Source organism: Limanda limanda, chromosome 19, assembly GCF_963576545.1.
Source record: "Limanda limanda chromosome 19, fLimLim1.1, whole genome shotgun sequence".
Classification (NCBI taxonomy): Eukaryota; Metazoa; Chordata; class Actinopteri; order Pleuronectiformes; family Pleuronectidae; genus Limanda; species Limanda limanda.
Window position 1 is genome coordinate 5,057,908 of NC_083654.1, and position 16,273 is coordinate 5,074,180.

Sequence of the window (16,273 nt, forward strand, 5' to 3'; positions counted from 1 at the left end):
TTAACAATTAGATTTAAATTTAACATTTATATTTAACATTTATATTTAAATTTAAATTTAACATTTATATTTATATTTAACATTTAGATTTAAATTTAACATTTAGATTTAGATTTAACATTTAGATTTAGATTTAGCATTTAGATTTAACATTTAACATTTAAGTGTTACATTTAACATTTGGATTTAAATATTTAAAATATCTCCAAGTTGACAAATATTGTTGTAAATGTGCAAAAAAGTGACTCTCAAAAATTCACACCAGTTTTTTAAACATGGTTTGAAGCTAAATGTGACAAAATGTTGCTGTTATTTTCAGCGTGAGCTGCTTGACAAACGGCACCCCATACTCGCTGCCATACTTTTTCATTTGCTTTCGATGGCGAGGATAACTTTTTTCCCAGCAATTCTTCAACCCCCAGAATGTAGCTGCCATTAAAGGGAGGAACCCCACCGATCTGTTATTTTCCGCTGAGATACTGCACCATTAAAAAACCTCTTGCCAATATGTTCTTCTCACAGACATTCAGCTCGGTCGGAGCCATGATTTATGATCTAAAGTCGTCCTTGCAGGGAATTTCGTCACATTTTGACTAGTCATCACTTGGACTGATTCGATTTCAAAAGTCAAAGGTCGAGGTGACATCATATGAGTCTGAAAAAACTTTTATGTACCCTGAAACTGCACTGGTTGGCAAAGCATGCAACCTCAGGGTGGTAAAGATAGTTTTATTAGGTCTTTATGATTTGAGTATGAAAGGTCGATGAAAGACCAATCTACAATTTGCCTGCTCTCCGCAGAGCGTTTTACCAACTTACAGCTCTTTGGTTTAGCACTCAGCTTTACCATTTCTTTCACTATCACTGCTCCAATGAAATTTGTTCCCAGTATCAGCAGTTAGGAGGAAATAGGTGAACACAAAAGAGCATCTATGTTAGGATCTGTAATAAAAAGGACTCTTGGAAAGACTAAGTAGACTTTCTGAAACGCTATTGTTTGAACTAGGTTGGTTTCAAATCCTGACTTTGTCTGGTTTCCCACTTAGGTGATGTCTGTCCCGCCCTTAAATGTTTCACTTGTGCCCAATTATCCCTGCCTCCCTTGTGTGTCCCTTCACTCACAATCTACTTTGTCACTTATGTTTTCCTCGGTTCTATGTTGTTTCCCTCTATTCCTGTTCAGTTCCTTCATTTCCTTTTTGACTGTTTTGCTGCCTAGATACTCTTTTCTGCACCACCTGCTGAGCACGTTGTCTAAAATTTAAGACCTGTGAGCCACACATTCTATCTTTAGAGGCAGGTGTTTAGTAAACATGCATATGTTAATGCAGGTTTAGTTAAAGTTTTAAAAACAATATGCGAATTATTACGTTTTCAATCAAATGTATGTACAAAATGTTATAATAGTAAATAACTGATTGGATGTTACATGAAATTGAAATTAACATAAGTGATAAAAAACAATACAAGTCATATTAATATCAATAAAATAACTAAAGCTGTAATTAAACATATAGTTACACAAAGGAGAGACGGTGGGGAAAGTTGATCATTATATATTTTTATGTTTCATAAAACTGTGCCAACTTTCAGGCTTTCAAAGTTATTTCACAATGTGCAACTTGATAGTAATGTCTTTAAACACAAGAGGATGTGTGATTTCATAGATTTAAGCGTTAAGATATACGAAAAAAACAAAAACAAACTGTAACTATAAAATAAGGCCTAGAAATACAATAGTTCTTGCAGGAGGCCGTTATGAGTCCTGACAGGCTCAGGCTGGAAATGTCATGTTGTTATATAGCTGTCATCTCAGAGTCAGTAATGAGGAAGACAATGTTGCTCAGACCCGAGCGCCCAACCAGGTGATACATCGGGGGAGGGGGAATCAGCTTCATGCTGTCTCCTCTCTCTGTCACCTCCCTCCACTCAGGAAACCAACTGCCATGTTCCCACCAATTATCGCTGCAGATTGAGTGTTTTTAGACATAATCACAGGGACCCCTCATCTGGCTTGCCAAACACGAACTGTTGGGATTTGAATTGACGCAGCCTGTTTGCTGTTTGGATGTGTGACATGTGGTAAAATGGGGATGTGCTTTTTTTCCCCTCTTTCTCTAAATTTTGTCTCTCAATATAGTGACGATGCTTATTTTGCATGTCTGTATCACAAAGGTATCAAATTAAACACTATGGTGATTGTCATACAAATCCAGTGATTTCCCGTCTTTGTTACATGTTGGTGAATTTGAGTTGCCCTGGAAATTGTACAGGTAGAAAAGTAAAGATGTGAGGAGAGTAACTCAGAAACAATATTCTCCTTGCAGAATGAACATGGCTCCCACCAGTGGCTTCGAGGAGGATGTGGGAACCAGAACAACTCATCATTTTTTGTATCCAGAGAGCGCCATCGACCTGGACAACAACACCAGACTAGTTCTGATCCCTTACAAGACTCTGGATCTTCAGTGGCTCATTAGTGCCCTCACCACAGGCACTATTAAACAGTGAGTGTACTTATCAAATGTCAGAAGCTGCTACAATCAATATTTTATATTCACAATGACTATGTGTAATGTAGAAGCTGTTGCTTGTAGCAGGAGACCCCACAGAAAACAGCTGTTTTAACCTTTATAAAAACAAAACATTCTGATAAAGCCATTGTACATGAGCAGAGAATTTCTTATATAGGGAGAACTTCACATCCAGATTGTTTGACGGGCAGGCCTTCACTTTTTTTTTCAAACATTTATTTGAACCTTGGGGAAAAGTTCATATTCAAAATATTCAGTCTAGAGGTGCATCAGACTGTCAGAAGTCATTTGTGTCCTGATCAAACAGTGGGCGATCACTGTCAGCTTGACCTATTGACTGAGGAGTTGTTAGCCCACGAAATGTAACGTTTATGAAGTAAAAAGAAATTGTATTTGATTTTTATTTGACTGTTAAAACCAATCCTCCTCTGGTTCCTCCTTTAGCTGGTATGTTCAATTCATTTCCCCCAATTTCACACTAGACTCCGAGTGCCATCTACTTATGGAAGGTGCATTGTCGTTATCAGTCGCAAATCCTCAGCTGATCAATTAGCATGCATTAACAGATTCCTAGCCTGTTATTGGCGGAATCCCTGTCAGAAATAAAAAGTAAATTAATGAATAATCAATACTATATTTTCCACAATCAAAATGCAATCTGAGCCTTCCTGTCATGAATTATTATTTATGTTATATAGCTATACTCACTCCATTCCGTTGCAGACTACCTGCTGCCCTCTAGGTGAATTGCAGCCATTTTTGGTATAATAGCAGTAAAAGGAGGTAGACAGGCTCTCTGTAAATGGACTGAGTTAGGTTGGCTTGTGAACATAGCAAAACATTTAGCAGCTAATTTATTATGTGAACATAATAAGGAGATACCATTTCAATGTTGTGTTTAAAACAGCACTGCCCCCTCGTGACCATAATACTAAAAACTCTACATTCGAAAGCGGATGTCTTGCGTTTTATTTACTCTGTAATTATTTCTTCCTTGAATATCATTATTGAGTTAAACTAAAAGTTAAAAATGTACTCTTATTGTGTGGAGCTGAGACGCTTCATTTCCCAACCCGTTTATCAACGAAACCAGGGTTCAAAAGCTTTTAGTATCCTAGAAATGTAAAAGCTGTGAATATATTATGATGCATTGTGCATGTGTTTGCCCTCCCACATTCATTTACATTTTTTGTAAAACCAGACTGCGGCAACAATCACACTCGCTGACTCTTCCTAGTTGTCAGATTGCCATAACAAGGATAATCACTCAGTTTTAATCTTCCGGTAAATTTCACCTTCAGCCGCTTCATTCTCAGTGACCCGTAAACATTAGCTTGATTACTGGACACTGAGGGGGAAAAGATGGAGCCTCCGAAAATGAAAGCAGCTGCCAATAACTCAAACACCCCATGTTTTGTGGTGGAAGGACGAGTAAATCCAAACAAATGTTTCCTGTAAATGTGCAGTTGCCTTTCAACCCTGCCAAAGCAATCATTCTGCGTCTTTAAATTTCACTTTACTGGTGGTACTGTCAGCACCGCCTCGGCAGCCATTAGATCTTCGCTGAATTGTTTTGTTACATTTTATAGTCTTGTTGAATAGAATGGGGCTCTATATGAAAAGACAGAGGAGGAACTGTATTCAACACAAATTCACACCTCTGGCTTTAAATAGCAACACTCCTGGAATTTTAGTTTTCTCCTGTGTCACAATTTCAGTCAGTTCTTAACATTTTCTTTCTTTTCATAAATTTTTTTTGCATGTACTTATTCTCACGTCATTTCAGAATTCAGCCACTCCCCCCTGCTCTGCATCACCTCGTCCCACGGACGTTTGCCATTTTGCATAATGGGGTCAGGGGTCTTAAGCCAGGCAGACAGTCAGAGAAAGCAAACAAATTCGACAGGGAACAGGCAAAACGGAATCCAGGGTCCAGAAGGCAGGTCAGAGATAGCAAACAAATCCGACTGGAAACAGGCAAAACGGGAATTCAGGGTCCAGAAAGCAGGTCAGAGAAAGCAAACAAATCCGACTGGAAACAGGCAAAACGGGAATTCAGGGTCCAGAAAGCAGGTCAGAGAAAGCAAACAAATCCAACAGGGAACAGGCAAAGCGGGAATCCAGGGTCCAGACGACAGGTCAGAGCGGCGATCAGGCAGAACAATGAATAAAGGGATAACGCAGGAAAGCTAGGAAAAACACACTAGACGATCTGGCAGAGAACAGAGGAATTGAGCCGGTATATATACTGGGTGACTAATGACTGATTGAATCATTCTGAGGGTGGGGCAGGTAATAAGATCCGTGAGACGAGGTGATGCAGAGCAGGGGAGAGTGGATGAATTCTGAAATGACATGAGAATTAGTACATGCAAAAGATAAGATAAGACAATGAAAATGTTAAGAGCTGAGTGAAGTTGTGACATCCTGTGAAAGTATCAAGTCTGTGTGAGTTATAGGGTGTCATTTTTTTAACATTGGTGTCGATGTTGTGTTCTGCAACATACCAGATATACGCTACACAGGTACTTTTCATGTCATCTTACACAAATCGTCAAGGAACTGGTTGGATCGCACAGCGCAGAATTCCAATCAGTGCTAGACCAGTCTGAAAAATCTCTGAATTTAAATAAGACACATTGCTGCAGAGGCAATAGCCTCGATAAACCATTCCTTTAATTGGAAACATTTGTCGGGATTGTCTCTAACTATGCAATCAGTCTCTTTCATCTCACTCATTAGTATGCTATCCTTTTACTTTTGTCAATTAAATGTGTGCAGGCCTCCTGTGGATATTTGCATGTTTGAATTTATACTTTTTCAGATGTATTTGATTTGTTCAATGTTCATATTTTCATGGTAAACACAAGAGCATGTAGCATGTGGTGCTTCCTCTGTATCTGGCTACTGTGCCGTTTCCTCAAGACTCTGCCCATGAGGCAATCAGCTTACACTTAGGTACGAGTAACAGGAGATAAAGCAAGCGGATCTGTGTTCAGCTCAATATTTCAGATATTTTTTAGAAGTAGTTAAAGCCAAGATTTTGAGTCCCTGGTGTTGTTTTGTGTTACAGCACCTATTTACCTGTCGTTCCCAGGATAAAAGCAAACAGAGATAAGGTAGGTTTTGCAAACGCACACACGCACATTGAACATAACATTCATTTTGTTTGGATACTATTTTTTATTTCCGTAAATTACATTAAAACATTATATACTGGGTGGTAAATGGTTTTGTATTTATATAGCGCTTTTCTAGTCTTGATGACAACTCAAAGCGCTTTACAGTACAGTTTTACATTCACCCATTCACACACATTCATACAGTGCATCTATTAGCAGCACTTTGTTGTTCTATGAGGGGCAAGTCAGGGTTCAGCATCTTGCCCAAGGACACTTCGGCATGCAGATGGGTCAGACTGGGGATCGTACTGCCGACCTTCAGGTTGGAGGACGCTCAGCCCCAGCCGACCAGTGGTACAGTGCTTAGCATCAGTTTCCATGTTCTCCCTGTGTTTGCATGGGTTTTCTCCAGGCTCCTCCCACAGTTCAAAGAAATGCAGATTGGGATTAGGTTTATTGGAGACTCTATATTGACTTTAAGTTTGAATGCGGGTATGAATGGTTGTTTGTCTTTGTCTTTGTACACCCATTGTTGGCTGGGATTGACTCCAGCTAACCCGCCACAACCCTGAAAAGGGCATAATAAGCGGATGGATGGATCCATGCATGCATGGATGGATGGATGATATATCCTACACATACAATACCTGGACAAAAGTACAAAAGCATATGGACAAATTGAAACCTTACATCTAATTTTTTGTGGTGAACATGTCATTCAGAAGCAGTGTCCATTATACTAGCGGTGTGTCCGTTTTGTAGTAGGTGTCACATGGCGTTTCCCAATGGTATATCCAGTGGTGTAATGTTTAATTTACTGCTTTTTAATATACTGTACTTTGCGCCTTTTTGAGGTAGTTGTGGGTATTTTCATTTTACATGACTTTATGCTCTACTACATTTGACATGGATTACATTTTATTTCACATGGACAATGTACTTTATGTCAACTGCACTCCATTTATTTTAAATGACATTTTAAATGCACTTATATAACATGATTTAGTGCTTTACATCTAAACTAACCAATAGCATAAAAGGTTCCTAAAAGGATTAGTTACAATATTAATTTATATTATCTGAAAATTTATATTTTTACTTTTGCTACTTACGTACATTTTGCAGATACTCATTTTATTTATAAACATTTTGAGTGCAGGAATTTTACTTTCAATGGAGTTTTAGACTTGGCTATTTCTTCTTTTTACTTACATCTAAGTAAAATCTAAGATTTTATCTAAGTAAAAATCTTTTAATTACAAAGATTTGAGTTCTTCTTTCAGCATTGGCTTTTTCACAAGGGGTATGTTGTTGGCACATCAAAACGGATATGTCACTATTTAAGACTGACACACTCCTGGCAGCGTAGGACAGTTCTGTAGTTTTATATGCCACTGCTGATTAGGGTACAGTGTGTTGCTGACAGTATGTAGTGTGTAAAACTAGAGGTTGTTACTGATGTGTTGAACACTGTACTTCTCTAGGAGTGAATAATGGTGTTTCTGAGTATGAATAAATACCTTGGATTTGCACAAATTGTGATTTATGCAGTGATATATTTGCCATTCACCACCAACTGGTTAAGAATAGACATCCATATATCAGTTTATCACTCAAATCAACTAACTATTTTCTCATAATCATCATATTCTGGATTTTATTGCCCAGAACCATATGAATCCAGGTAAGGATTTGTCTGTATGAAAATAAGTAGCTGCCAGTAACCAAGGCAGCACCTTCATGATTCAGACTGCAGATGTAAAACTGTAGGTGTTAAATATTCACATATTCAGGGACACTCATCCTCAATAACTTTTCATTACTTTTTACCGCATTAGCTGTGCAGTACGGAACAGCGTTTGACTGATGTTCCACTGGTGTTATTTCTTCCTCGTGTTCTAATATTAAAGCTTTACTGAGGAGCTGAAGTTAGGGGCCGTCCCGAAAGAGAAAACACAAAATCATGGTATTTTCTTATTCTGACAAAACTTTTAATAGAGCTTAAATCAATTCCAATGTAATAAAAAAATTGTGTTTAAATGTTTAACTCCTAATTACAGTAAACATATTATTTTGTGGCTAGCTAAACATGTAAATTTAATTATGAATAGAAATAAAAGATTGTTTCAAAATGAAAATCAAGCAGACAATGACAATTATAATCTGGTATAATGTTGGTTTAATCTGAATGCAGCTATTTTTGTGAGGAAAACACTTTGCATCATTACATGCAATACATACATTAATGCTTTGTTACACTAGCATTTCTAGCTATACCTACAGCTTACTTCTCGTGTACTGTTTACAAGCATCACAAAACTTGAATATGGCATAATATCTGTTTAATTCAACACATATATATTTATATGAGTTGAAAAACAGTGGTCTATTAGGCATACTTGTACCACAGCAGCAGCATGTTACTAATAATCATCTTACAGGAGTGAGAAGTGGTCAGCCAGTAAAACTATCAACATAAAACATGTCGAAAGTGACTCACCATGAAGAATTATTGAAAGAAAAAAAGCCTTGTAAGCCAATCCCACCTAAACAAGAGTGGCATAGTATAAACCACCTTTCAGTCATGGTGCTGCTGGTGCAGTTCAAGCCTTTATCTCAAAAGTGCACTGTATTTTTGATTTCATTAGTTATTTATTTATGTAACTGTAAAATGATGTAAGAAATTCAGAATACAAACATGAATCTTTCTCTCTCTGTTAATTACCATACCTGAAATTCCTATAACTCTTTTGCAGGTGTTAATTTACAACCCCACATTTTTCAAATACGTCTACGATTCTTGGCTAGAGGGGCACGGACGTTACCCTTCGACCGGCTTCCTCAGCTTAGTGCTCGCTCTCCACATATGTGATGAGGTAAGAACTACAGTGTGAAGTACATACATAACATCACCTTGACAAACAAGAGTTCTTCAGTGAAGTGGAATAACTATACAAGGACAACTTCCTTCATGTTTTATGAGATTGCTGTTTCAGAATAATAATGAGTTGTGTTTTTTAGAAATAAGAGATCAAAAACATGGCGATCTATACTGATGTGAAAGTTGGACAGACTCCAGACATGAATAAATAAAATTCAAGCTTGTGCTGATGACGTGTTGCCGTGGCTTTGACACTGGGATTTTGTTTCTTGCCTCCTCCAGGTCAGTGTGTTTGGATTTGGGGCCGACCAGTCCGGAAGCTGGCACCACTATTGGGAGAATAACAACATGAAACACACGGGGGTCCACGACGGAGATTACGAACACAACATCACCATGCTGCTGGTGGAGAAGCACAAAATCAAAATGTTTCACGGCACATGATACCAACCCTGTTGTGTGCAGTGGGACGAACCTCACACACTCACCGACAGCCTTTCAATGATGATTTTCCCTTCACCTCACGATGGAAGAACACTTCAATGATTTCCAAGGACATTGTCGAATGAACTCGTCTCGTCTTTACAGCTCTCTGTTGCTTGCTGGAGCTACTGTTTGAGAAGTGTCACTCCTATTTACCAACCCACGTTTTCTCTTTGATCCCAGAAAAAGACCCTGACACGCCGTCAAGTCAAGACTAAAGCAACACTGCCACTTGTTTCAGGGCGTTCTCATATTATGTACAATCGCTTTGCAACATGCCTCAGTGTGATCGTCCTCCCCCTCTCCGCCTGCCACTCAGCCTCTACATAAGTAGTGTTATTCTGTACCTGAATACACACGCACATCTGCACACTCTGATACAGTGGGCTGTGTTATGCAGCTAGTTGGTTTGTGTTCCATTCAAACCATATACTGTATTTAAAAAACGGACGTCATGAAAGCCCCTCTAAAGCAGGGGTGTCCAACCTACGGCCCAGGGGCCAACTGCGGCCCGCTATCCATTTTTAATTGGCCCGCATCAAAAAATATTTACATTTTTAAAAAAAAATAATAATTCTTATAGCACTTTGTAGTTTTGCTTTATTTTTGGGGAAATTGTACTTCCTTGAATCTTGTTGTTCTGGGTTTTTACCCTTGGGTTGAATGCACTTATTGTAAGTCGCTTTGGATAAAAGCATCAGCTAAATGAAATGTAATGTAATGGACTATGGCCCAGTGTATTGCACTTCTCAGTTAAGACGCTAGGTGGCGCCCAACTCACCCCTGACCAACGCGTCTGATGCGCACTGTCAACAGTCCGCTCCAGGGCAAGGGGGCGTGGCGGCGCGAGTGGCCCAGACCTTCGTATTTTTTTCTGTATGTTGCCCTCGGGATGAAAAGTTTGGACACCCCTGCTACAAAGTGAAGCCAAAGCATTGTGATCGCCACCTGATGGCTGGCTGTGGTATTGGTCATAAATCCTGCCTCCTCTATGTTACTGGATGAGACATGGGCCAAACTAAAAATCCAAAGAACACGTGATGGTTTATGGAGTTATTATCACACTGATGTTTGTTCAAGTGACATTTTTTTACCCAAATTATTTTTCTCTTATTTGATGACATATATAAACAGGTTGAGATGTCATGATTGACAGCTGAGACTGACTCACAATTGGTCAAGTTACGTCAGTTGAGGGAGGAAGTTGTTAGCATAGGGTTTGGGTTAGGGGTTAGATCTTTATATCTTCTATGGTTTTGCCAATAAACACAAAGAGGAGTACACCTGCAATTGTGTCATCAGGAATGCAACGTTATTTTCTGTTGTCAGACTTTTCTTTTCAGAAGTGGCACATACTTCATATTCCAAGTCTTGGCATTTCTTGTGTCTTGTTTAGTTTTGATTGTAGCCTATTTTTTCATGTACCCAAGTTACAGGACAAACATTTAATTTATTTTCTAGACTTTAGAGACATTTACTCTGTCCCAATTCAGGCTCTGCATCCTTCGGGGTGGGAAGGAGACAGCCTGCGTGGGCCACGTAGAACAGGAAGGCCGAACCGAAATTTGACGGTCTGGTCTATCAATCAATCAATCAATCAATCAATCAAATTTTATTTGTATAGCCCATATTCACAAAACACAATTTGTCTCATAGGGCTTTAACATGGTGTGACATCCTTTGCCCTTAACCCTCAACAAGAGTAAGGAAAAACTACTAAAAAACCCTTTTAACAGGGTAAACATAACGTAGAAACCTCAGAGAGAGACACATGTGAGCGACGTGGTCTACAGGGGATTTCTGTTATCGGTGTCTTTTTATGTATTTTAACTCATTGATTATGGCCTCTACATTATCCTGGACTTCTGAAATTAAGTGTTTAAATTTTGATTATTGATTCCATGTGTTTATTTTTGTGTTTAGATTTATGTTTTCTCCCTGAGTTCTTTTTCCTGTTTTATTTTGTAGTTTCTGCTCCCTGTGTGTTTTCCACCTTTGCTTCATGTTTTTGTTCTGTTTCCCGCCCTTGAGATTGTCTGCACCAGTTCCTCATGTGTTTCACCATGACCAATGCTTTTTTGTTCATAAACTTTTATTATTTTTTTGCTTTTCTATTTGAGGACTTTTGTCAGCCCTGCCTCTTGTTTTCCAGGGCATTTTGGTATGTGGATTTTTTGCCTCATTAAAGGACACTTTTAGTTCAAGTTTTTGTCTCTGCAGCTTGGGTCCTCCTGTTTTGACTTAAACCCTGACAGTGTCATCAGCTTGTCCCGCCCCTGTTACTGTCGCTTAGCAACAGCGCTGCAGATCGACACCACAAGAAAGTTTGACTGGCCCTTGGTTTTTTAACATGTGTTACCTTGAATGATCAGATGGCACTTTGCTTTATCACTTTGAAAAATAGTTCATCACCGAAGCACATTGAATCCTGAGATAGATTGGGCCGGGAAGGAAGAATCCATCAGTTGGAGCCTTAGTTTTCTGAGATGAAAAGACACATTTGTTGGTCGCATTTGATGAGCTTTCGAAATGGGGCACTCTGGCCACTTTGACGTATTCAGTCTTTAAATGCAGCCTTGGAATTGACACACATTCAGCCTTGTTTAAAAGGGTTATGCGAATAGATAAGATTTTAAATTCTAAACAGCAGTTCACTTCTGTATTTCAGTGCGACACCAGACAACTAAAGCTTAATTTAAATCTTAAACTACAGGCTTTAGGGTTAGGGTTCCCTCAGATCGGGCCCATGTCCCTGATGTGACAGCCCTCATCAAATTCTTCAATCCCCACTCAAACCTCATCTTCATTCATAAAGAGACTCTCAGATATAACCACTGCCTGCTGATCCAAAAGGATCCGTCCATATCTGAAGCGTTTCAAATACAAAATGACAGGGGACAAAAAAAAGTATTTTAATAAGCTTAATAAAAAGAAACACATATTACACTGTAAATGTCATTATAATAAATTCCACCATCAGGCAGTGAAGATGTTTTATATTATAATGGAAGATATGAGAAAAATTATTTATTGTCTTCATCACTCTGTCTGATTGTGAATCTCCTAAACTACCTGCACTGCAGAGCTACTTGTGTCTGATTGCAGCTGTAAAATACAGCTCAACAAGGCAAAGGGACACTTAAAATCAAGTCCAAAAAAAGGAGCAGGAGCAGCATGATAACAGAGAGACATCTATCCAAACATCCTCCATTCTTTGTGGTATAGAGTCCACACGAGTTGCTTCAAGCCTCTGCTCCCTGTTGACATGACTGCATCACATCATTCACAGTGATATCAAAAGGAGCTTCTTCCTCGATGACCTGTTGGCATTTAGCGTTTTATTGTACAGCAGAACCTGCAAACTGTAGCTGCACATATCTGCTCGGTCTTACAAACTAGAGCTAAGGCTGTCCTTGTTCGCTCAAAGCTGTTTAAGAAATCTAGTATTAACTGGAATGGCATACCTCCATCAAGGCCAAACAGTCCTCTTAACCAATCAAGCACCAAATTGCAAACACTCATAGACCAACATCAGTGCCCCAATGTGTCTGGGATTTTTTCCATCAAGATCCATGAATCTCATAATGTTCAAGAAAGTGAAAAATGCGCCCCTAATTGGGACCTAAATTTAGAGGGCTCTTCGCTGACCCGGACCACATCCTTCCACCATCTGGTAGTTTGGCATAAGCCTGCCAACTAATAGTCAAACAAGGCCCAACAGTCCCCTCATGAAACTACATCTAAATACACTAGACCCGTGTTTTTATTAAGATCTGCAACAAATTTGCCTCACTCATACATATCAGTCCCTTAAACCTGCCTGATTGTTTTCTCTGAAGGATCAACAACGCAAAATACCCTATCTCGCAACGGTTTCTGGATTCGCACCCAGAACCAGATCTGCTCAAACATTTTATTGGTTCTTCCCTTACTAATACTGCATCCTCTCGCCAGATTCTTGTGTAATCTGTCACGTAATTTTTGTGTGATCCTGCTATCAAACAATCAAACGGGCGGGGGTGAAGACATAACCTCCTCAGCGTAGAGCTATAGATAAGTAATCAATGAGATTTTAAGCCCAGATGAAAAATTGGCGCAAAGGTTTTTAAATTATTGAGGTTTCCCACACAGTTCTTTATCTGGTTGTATGCAGGCATTAGTAATTGAGGTGCCTTATCAATATATCAGTGATGTACTGTACATTTTGAATGTACACTGTGACGTGCATTTTTCATGAAAGGTAGACACAAAGGGCCTTTGGTGGGAGTTTTGTACTGTATTTTAACTTTCTTTGTTATTTCTAAGATAGTTAGTAAACTTTACAAGATTGTAATATGCTATTCTTGTGTTTTTTTAATGATATGCATTATACATACTTCATAGCCATTTTATATAGTCTTGTTTGTAGCACTAAGCTAAATACTGTAAGGGATATATGTCAATATTTTTGCAGGTTTGATAAAACAAGGCTGCAGTGGCTCCAGAAAGTATCAGACCCATTCACTGTTTGCACTCTTTGTTATGTTATAGATCCAATATGATACAAAATTTCAGTTCAGATTTTTTATATTTTCCCCAAAATCTCTTAATTTGATTTTATCATTTTGATCGCCAGTTGCTGAAGGGGTTTGAACAGGCTATCTCTTATTTTCTTTGTTCAAAGCTTAAAATGACTTGTAAATGTGGGAGTCATTGCTTCAGAAAACACAAAAGCACTTTGTGTCCTGCCCTCCTGTAATCATTTTCACCAAGATATCTCTTCGATCTGAAATATCGCACATATTATTTCAGATCCATCTAGGCCTAATAGACTATGATTTGCTCCATGTGCCTTGTTTCATAATGGGACTTGAGCCCAGTCAGTGTCTACATGTTCTTTTTCCCTCTCCTTGTGAGAGCAGGTTGACAGGAATAGAAACCTCACTGTTTGTCGAGTTAAATCGTTCAGCCACGCTGTCTCCATTAACAGCTTGTTCTGCAGGGGACACTGTCACCTAGTGGACAGGAACGGTCATCAGCATTAACGTCACTTGATTTGTCCTTTGAGAGATGATGTGAGACTTAATATTAACACTTTAAAAACTGTATTCATTTTTTAATGATTAAACACAATAACAAAGCCTGTTGCATTTGACCTGCTCTTTCTTTCCAGCTGAGGTTGGTCTTAACTGTTATACAAACTTGCCACATATAGATTTTTTTTAAATTTGTTCTGTAGTCTGAAGAAGTTAGGGTGAGTGACTTGCTCTTGGTTCTGTCTTGTGTCAGAGAGATGGATAATAAAAGTAATTCAGTTATCCGTGGATTTGCACAAAACTGTAATATACAGTTTCCAGCTCATCAGCTGAAATGTGTAGAAATGACAAGGAGCTCAATAAATTATTAATAATACATTTCGCAAAATTCTTGCAAATCCTGGAGAGGCAGGGTGTCATTGAGATACATAGTTGCTCTAATGCTGAGCAAAGTAAAAAATGCTTTCCCCCAAAATTTGTTTCACATAAAGGATTATACAAATTGGTGAAAGAGTAAATGAGTTAATCTTTATTACACTGAACAAATCAAAAATAAGAATTAAATTGAAATATGTGCCTCATTTGAAGAGAAATGTGGTAGATACCTGTTTCTGAAAAATACCCATAGCTGTGCTTATTGGCATTAACCTTGAACTTATTTCTGCTTTTCACCACTGAAAATGTTCTGTCTTCATAGGTACTTGATTCATTTCTATTATTTCAGATGTTTTTTATTAAATTATGAAATCAGGAACATTGTCAATCAGATTGACTTAGTCTTAGTGAGTCCTCTTCTCTTTGTGGTTGTCAGTAATACGTGTGTTCATTCTACCATTACAGCCTTAAATTAATAGATGTGATGAAAGTGTGTCAATACCAGCAGTTTTTCATTTGATTAAAAAAAGTCAGTGTTTTGCATAAAGAATCAACATAATTACGTCACACACCCTGATGGTATCACATCATAACCACAGGCAATTCGGATCTAATGTATGGTATAAATGATAAATGGTTCACTATGTTTCAACAGGATGATGTTTTAAAAAAAATTGTGTAGCCTTCTGAAGATTAAATGAGATTATCCAAGCTACAGTTGTTATCCCTGAAGCACTGGCCCTTAATGCTTCTACACATTATTTTTTCACTTTTCACGACTCGGCTTCACAGTACAGGTTTTTTGTGGCTGCTGTGGACGAAACTCGTTCATTTTCACCAATGATTGTAATTAGTGAGGTTGCTGAGTCAGCACTCACATTCTGTAATAATAGCATTTAAACTTTGAAACCCTTTTTTAAGACCCTGACCGTTCAAAGTACAAACTTAAACCAGTGGAATTATTCCTTCTGAATAATTCTTGTGAGTCCTCCTCAAACAGTTCTACATTGTTTTTGTGGTGGACACTGTGGCCAGTCTTTGGTCCAGATTGAAATTTCAAAATTTTGTTTTCATTCTATCTGGTTTGACATTGTATAGTCAATGTTTTACATAAAGTGAAACTTAATTTGCGTTATTACTGTTCAAGTGTAACATTTGAATGATTTCCTGAACTGCTGTTTAATACATTTGCATGCCAGCTATTTTAGAGGTAAATCAACACCGTCTTCACACTGAAATTCACAACCTTTCAAAATAAAAGCTCTGCAATTTAACTCATTATAAAGCACATACCAAAACAAACTGTGCTTTTGCTTTGAAGACAAATTGCCAAAAAAGAAGGGCATATCATCAGAGATTTCTGACTCAGATGCGAGACCAAGAAATGCCTTCTCATTTTCCTCATCCGGTTGTTCATCCAGAATCTTTATGACTAACAATAGTCTGAAAATTGCAAATTAATCAAATACTCAGCTGCCAACTAATGCATTCACAATGCAACTCTATTTCTATAGGCATATACACCCCAGATGTTTGACTGGACTATATACATGTCAGGTTGAACTGGGCAGTAGTACATGGCAGCAGTTCTGCAGATGGAGCCACACATTCAGCTCTTCAACACTAAATAACGACACTTATATCCAAGTGTGGTAAGAAAACATGTGTTTCAGCTCACGTTTGACATTTTAACACCAACAAACTCAGAAATATTGACTGACCAGACTAATCAATCACTGATGACTCTAAACATTCCTGAAACAGGCATCGTATAATTTATCATAATTAATAAACACAAACAAACGAGATCATATAGTTTTTAAGCAGATTACGAGATCAAAGAGATGAAAGACGCTCCCTTCT

The 16,273-nt window shown here is 38.3% G+C and overlaps 1 protein-coding gene across 1 annotated transcript in view; it reads left to right on the forward strand.

The window, feature by feature from the left end:
* The window catches only part of LOC133025921 (CMP-N-acetylneuraminate-beta-galactosamide-alpha-2,3-sialyltransferase 1-like), a 28,917-nt gene extending 17,693 nt beyond the window's left edge, over nt 1-11,224 (forward strand). Inside the window, exons 3-6 of the mRNA XM_061092721.1 lie at nt 2,328-2,507; nt 5,608-5,653; nt 8,413-8,532; nt 8,820-11,224. Coding sequence (XP_060948704.1) covers nt 2,328-2,507; nt 5,608-5,653; nt 8,413-8,532; nt 8,820-8,981 — 508 coding nt within the window. The 3' untranslated portion in view covers nt 8,982-11,224. The remainder of the gene's footprint in view (nt 1-2,327; nt 2,508-5,607; nt 5,654-8,412; nt 8,533-8,819) is intronic.
* The last annotated feature ends 5,049 nt before the right edge of the window (nt 11,225-16,273 follow it).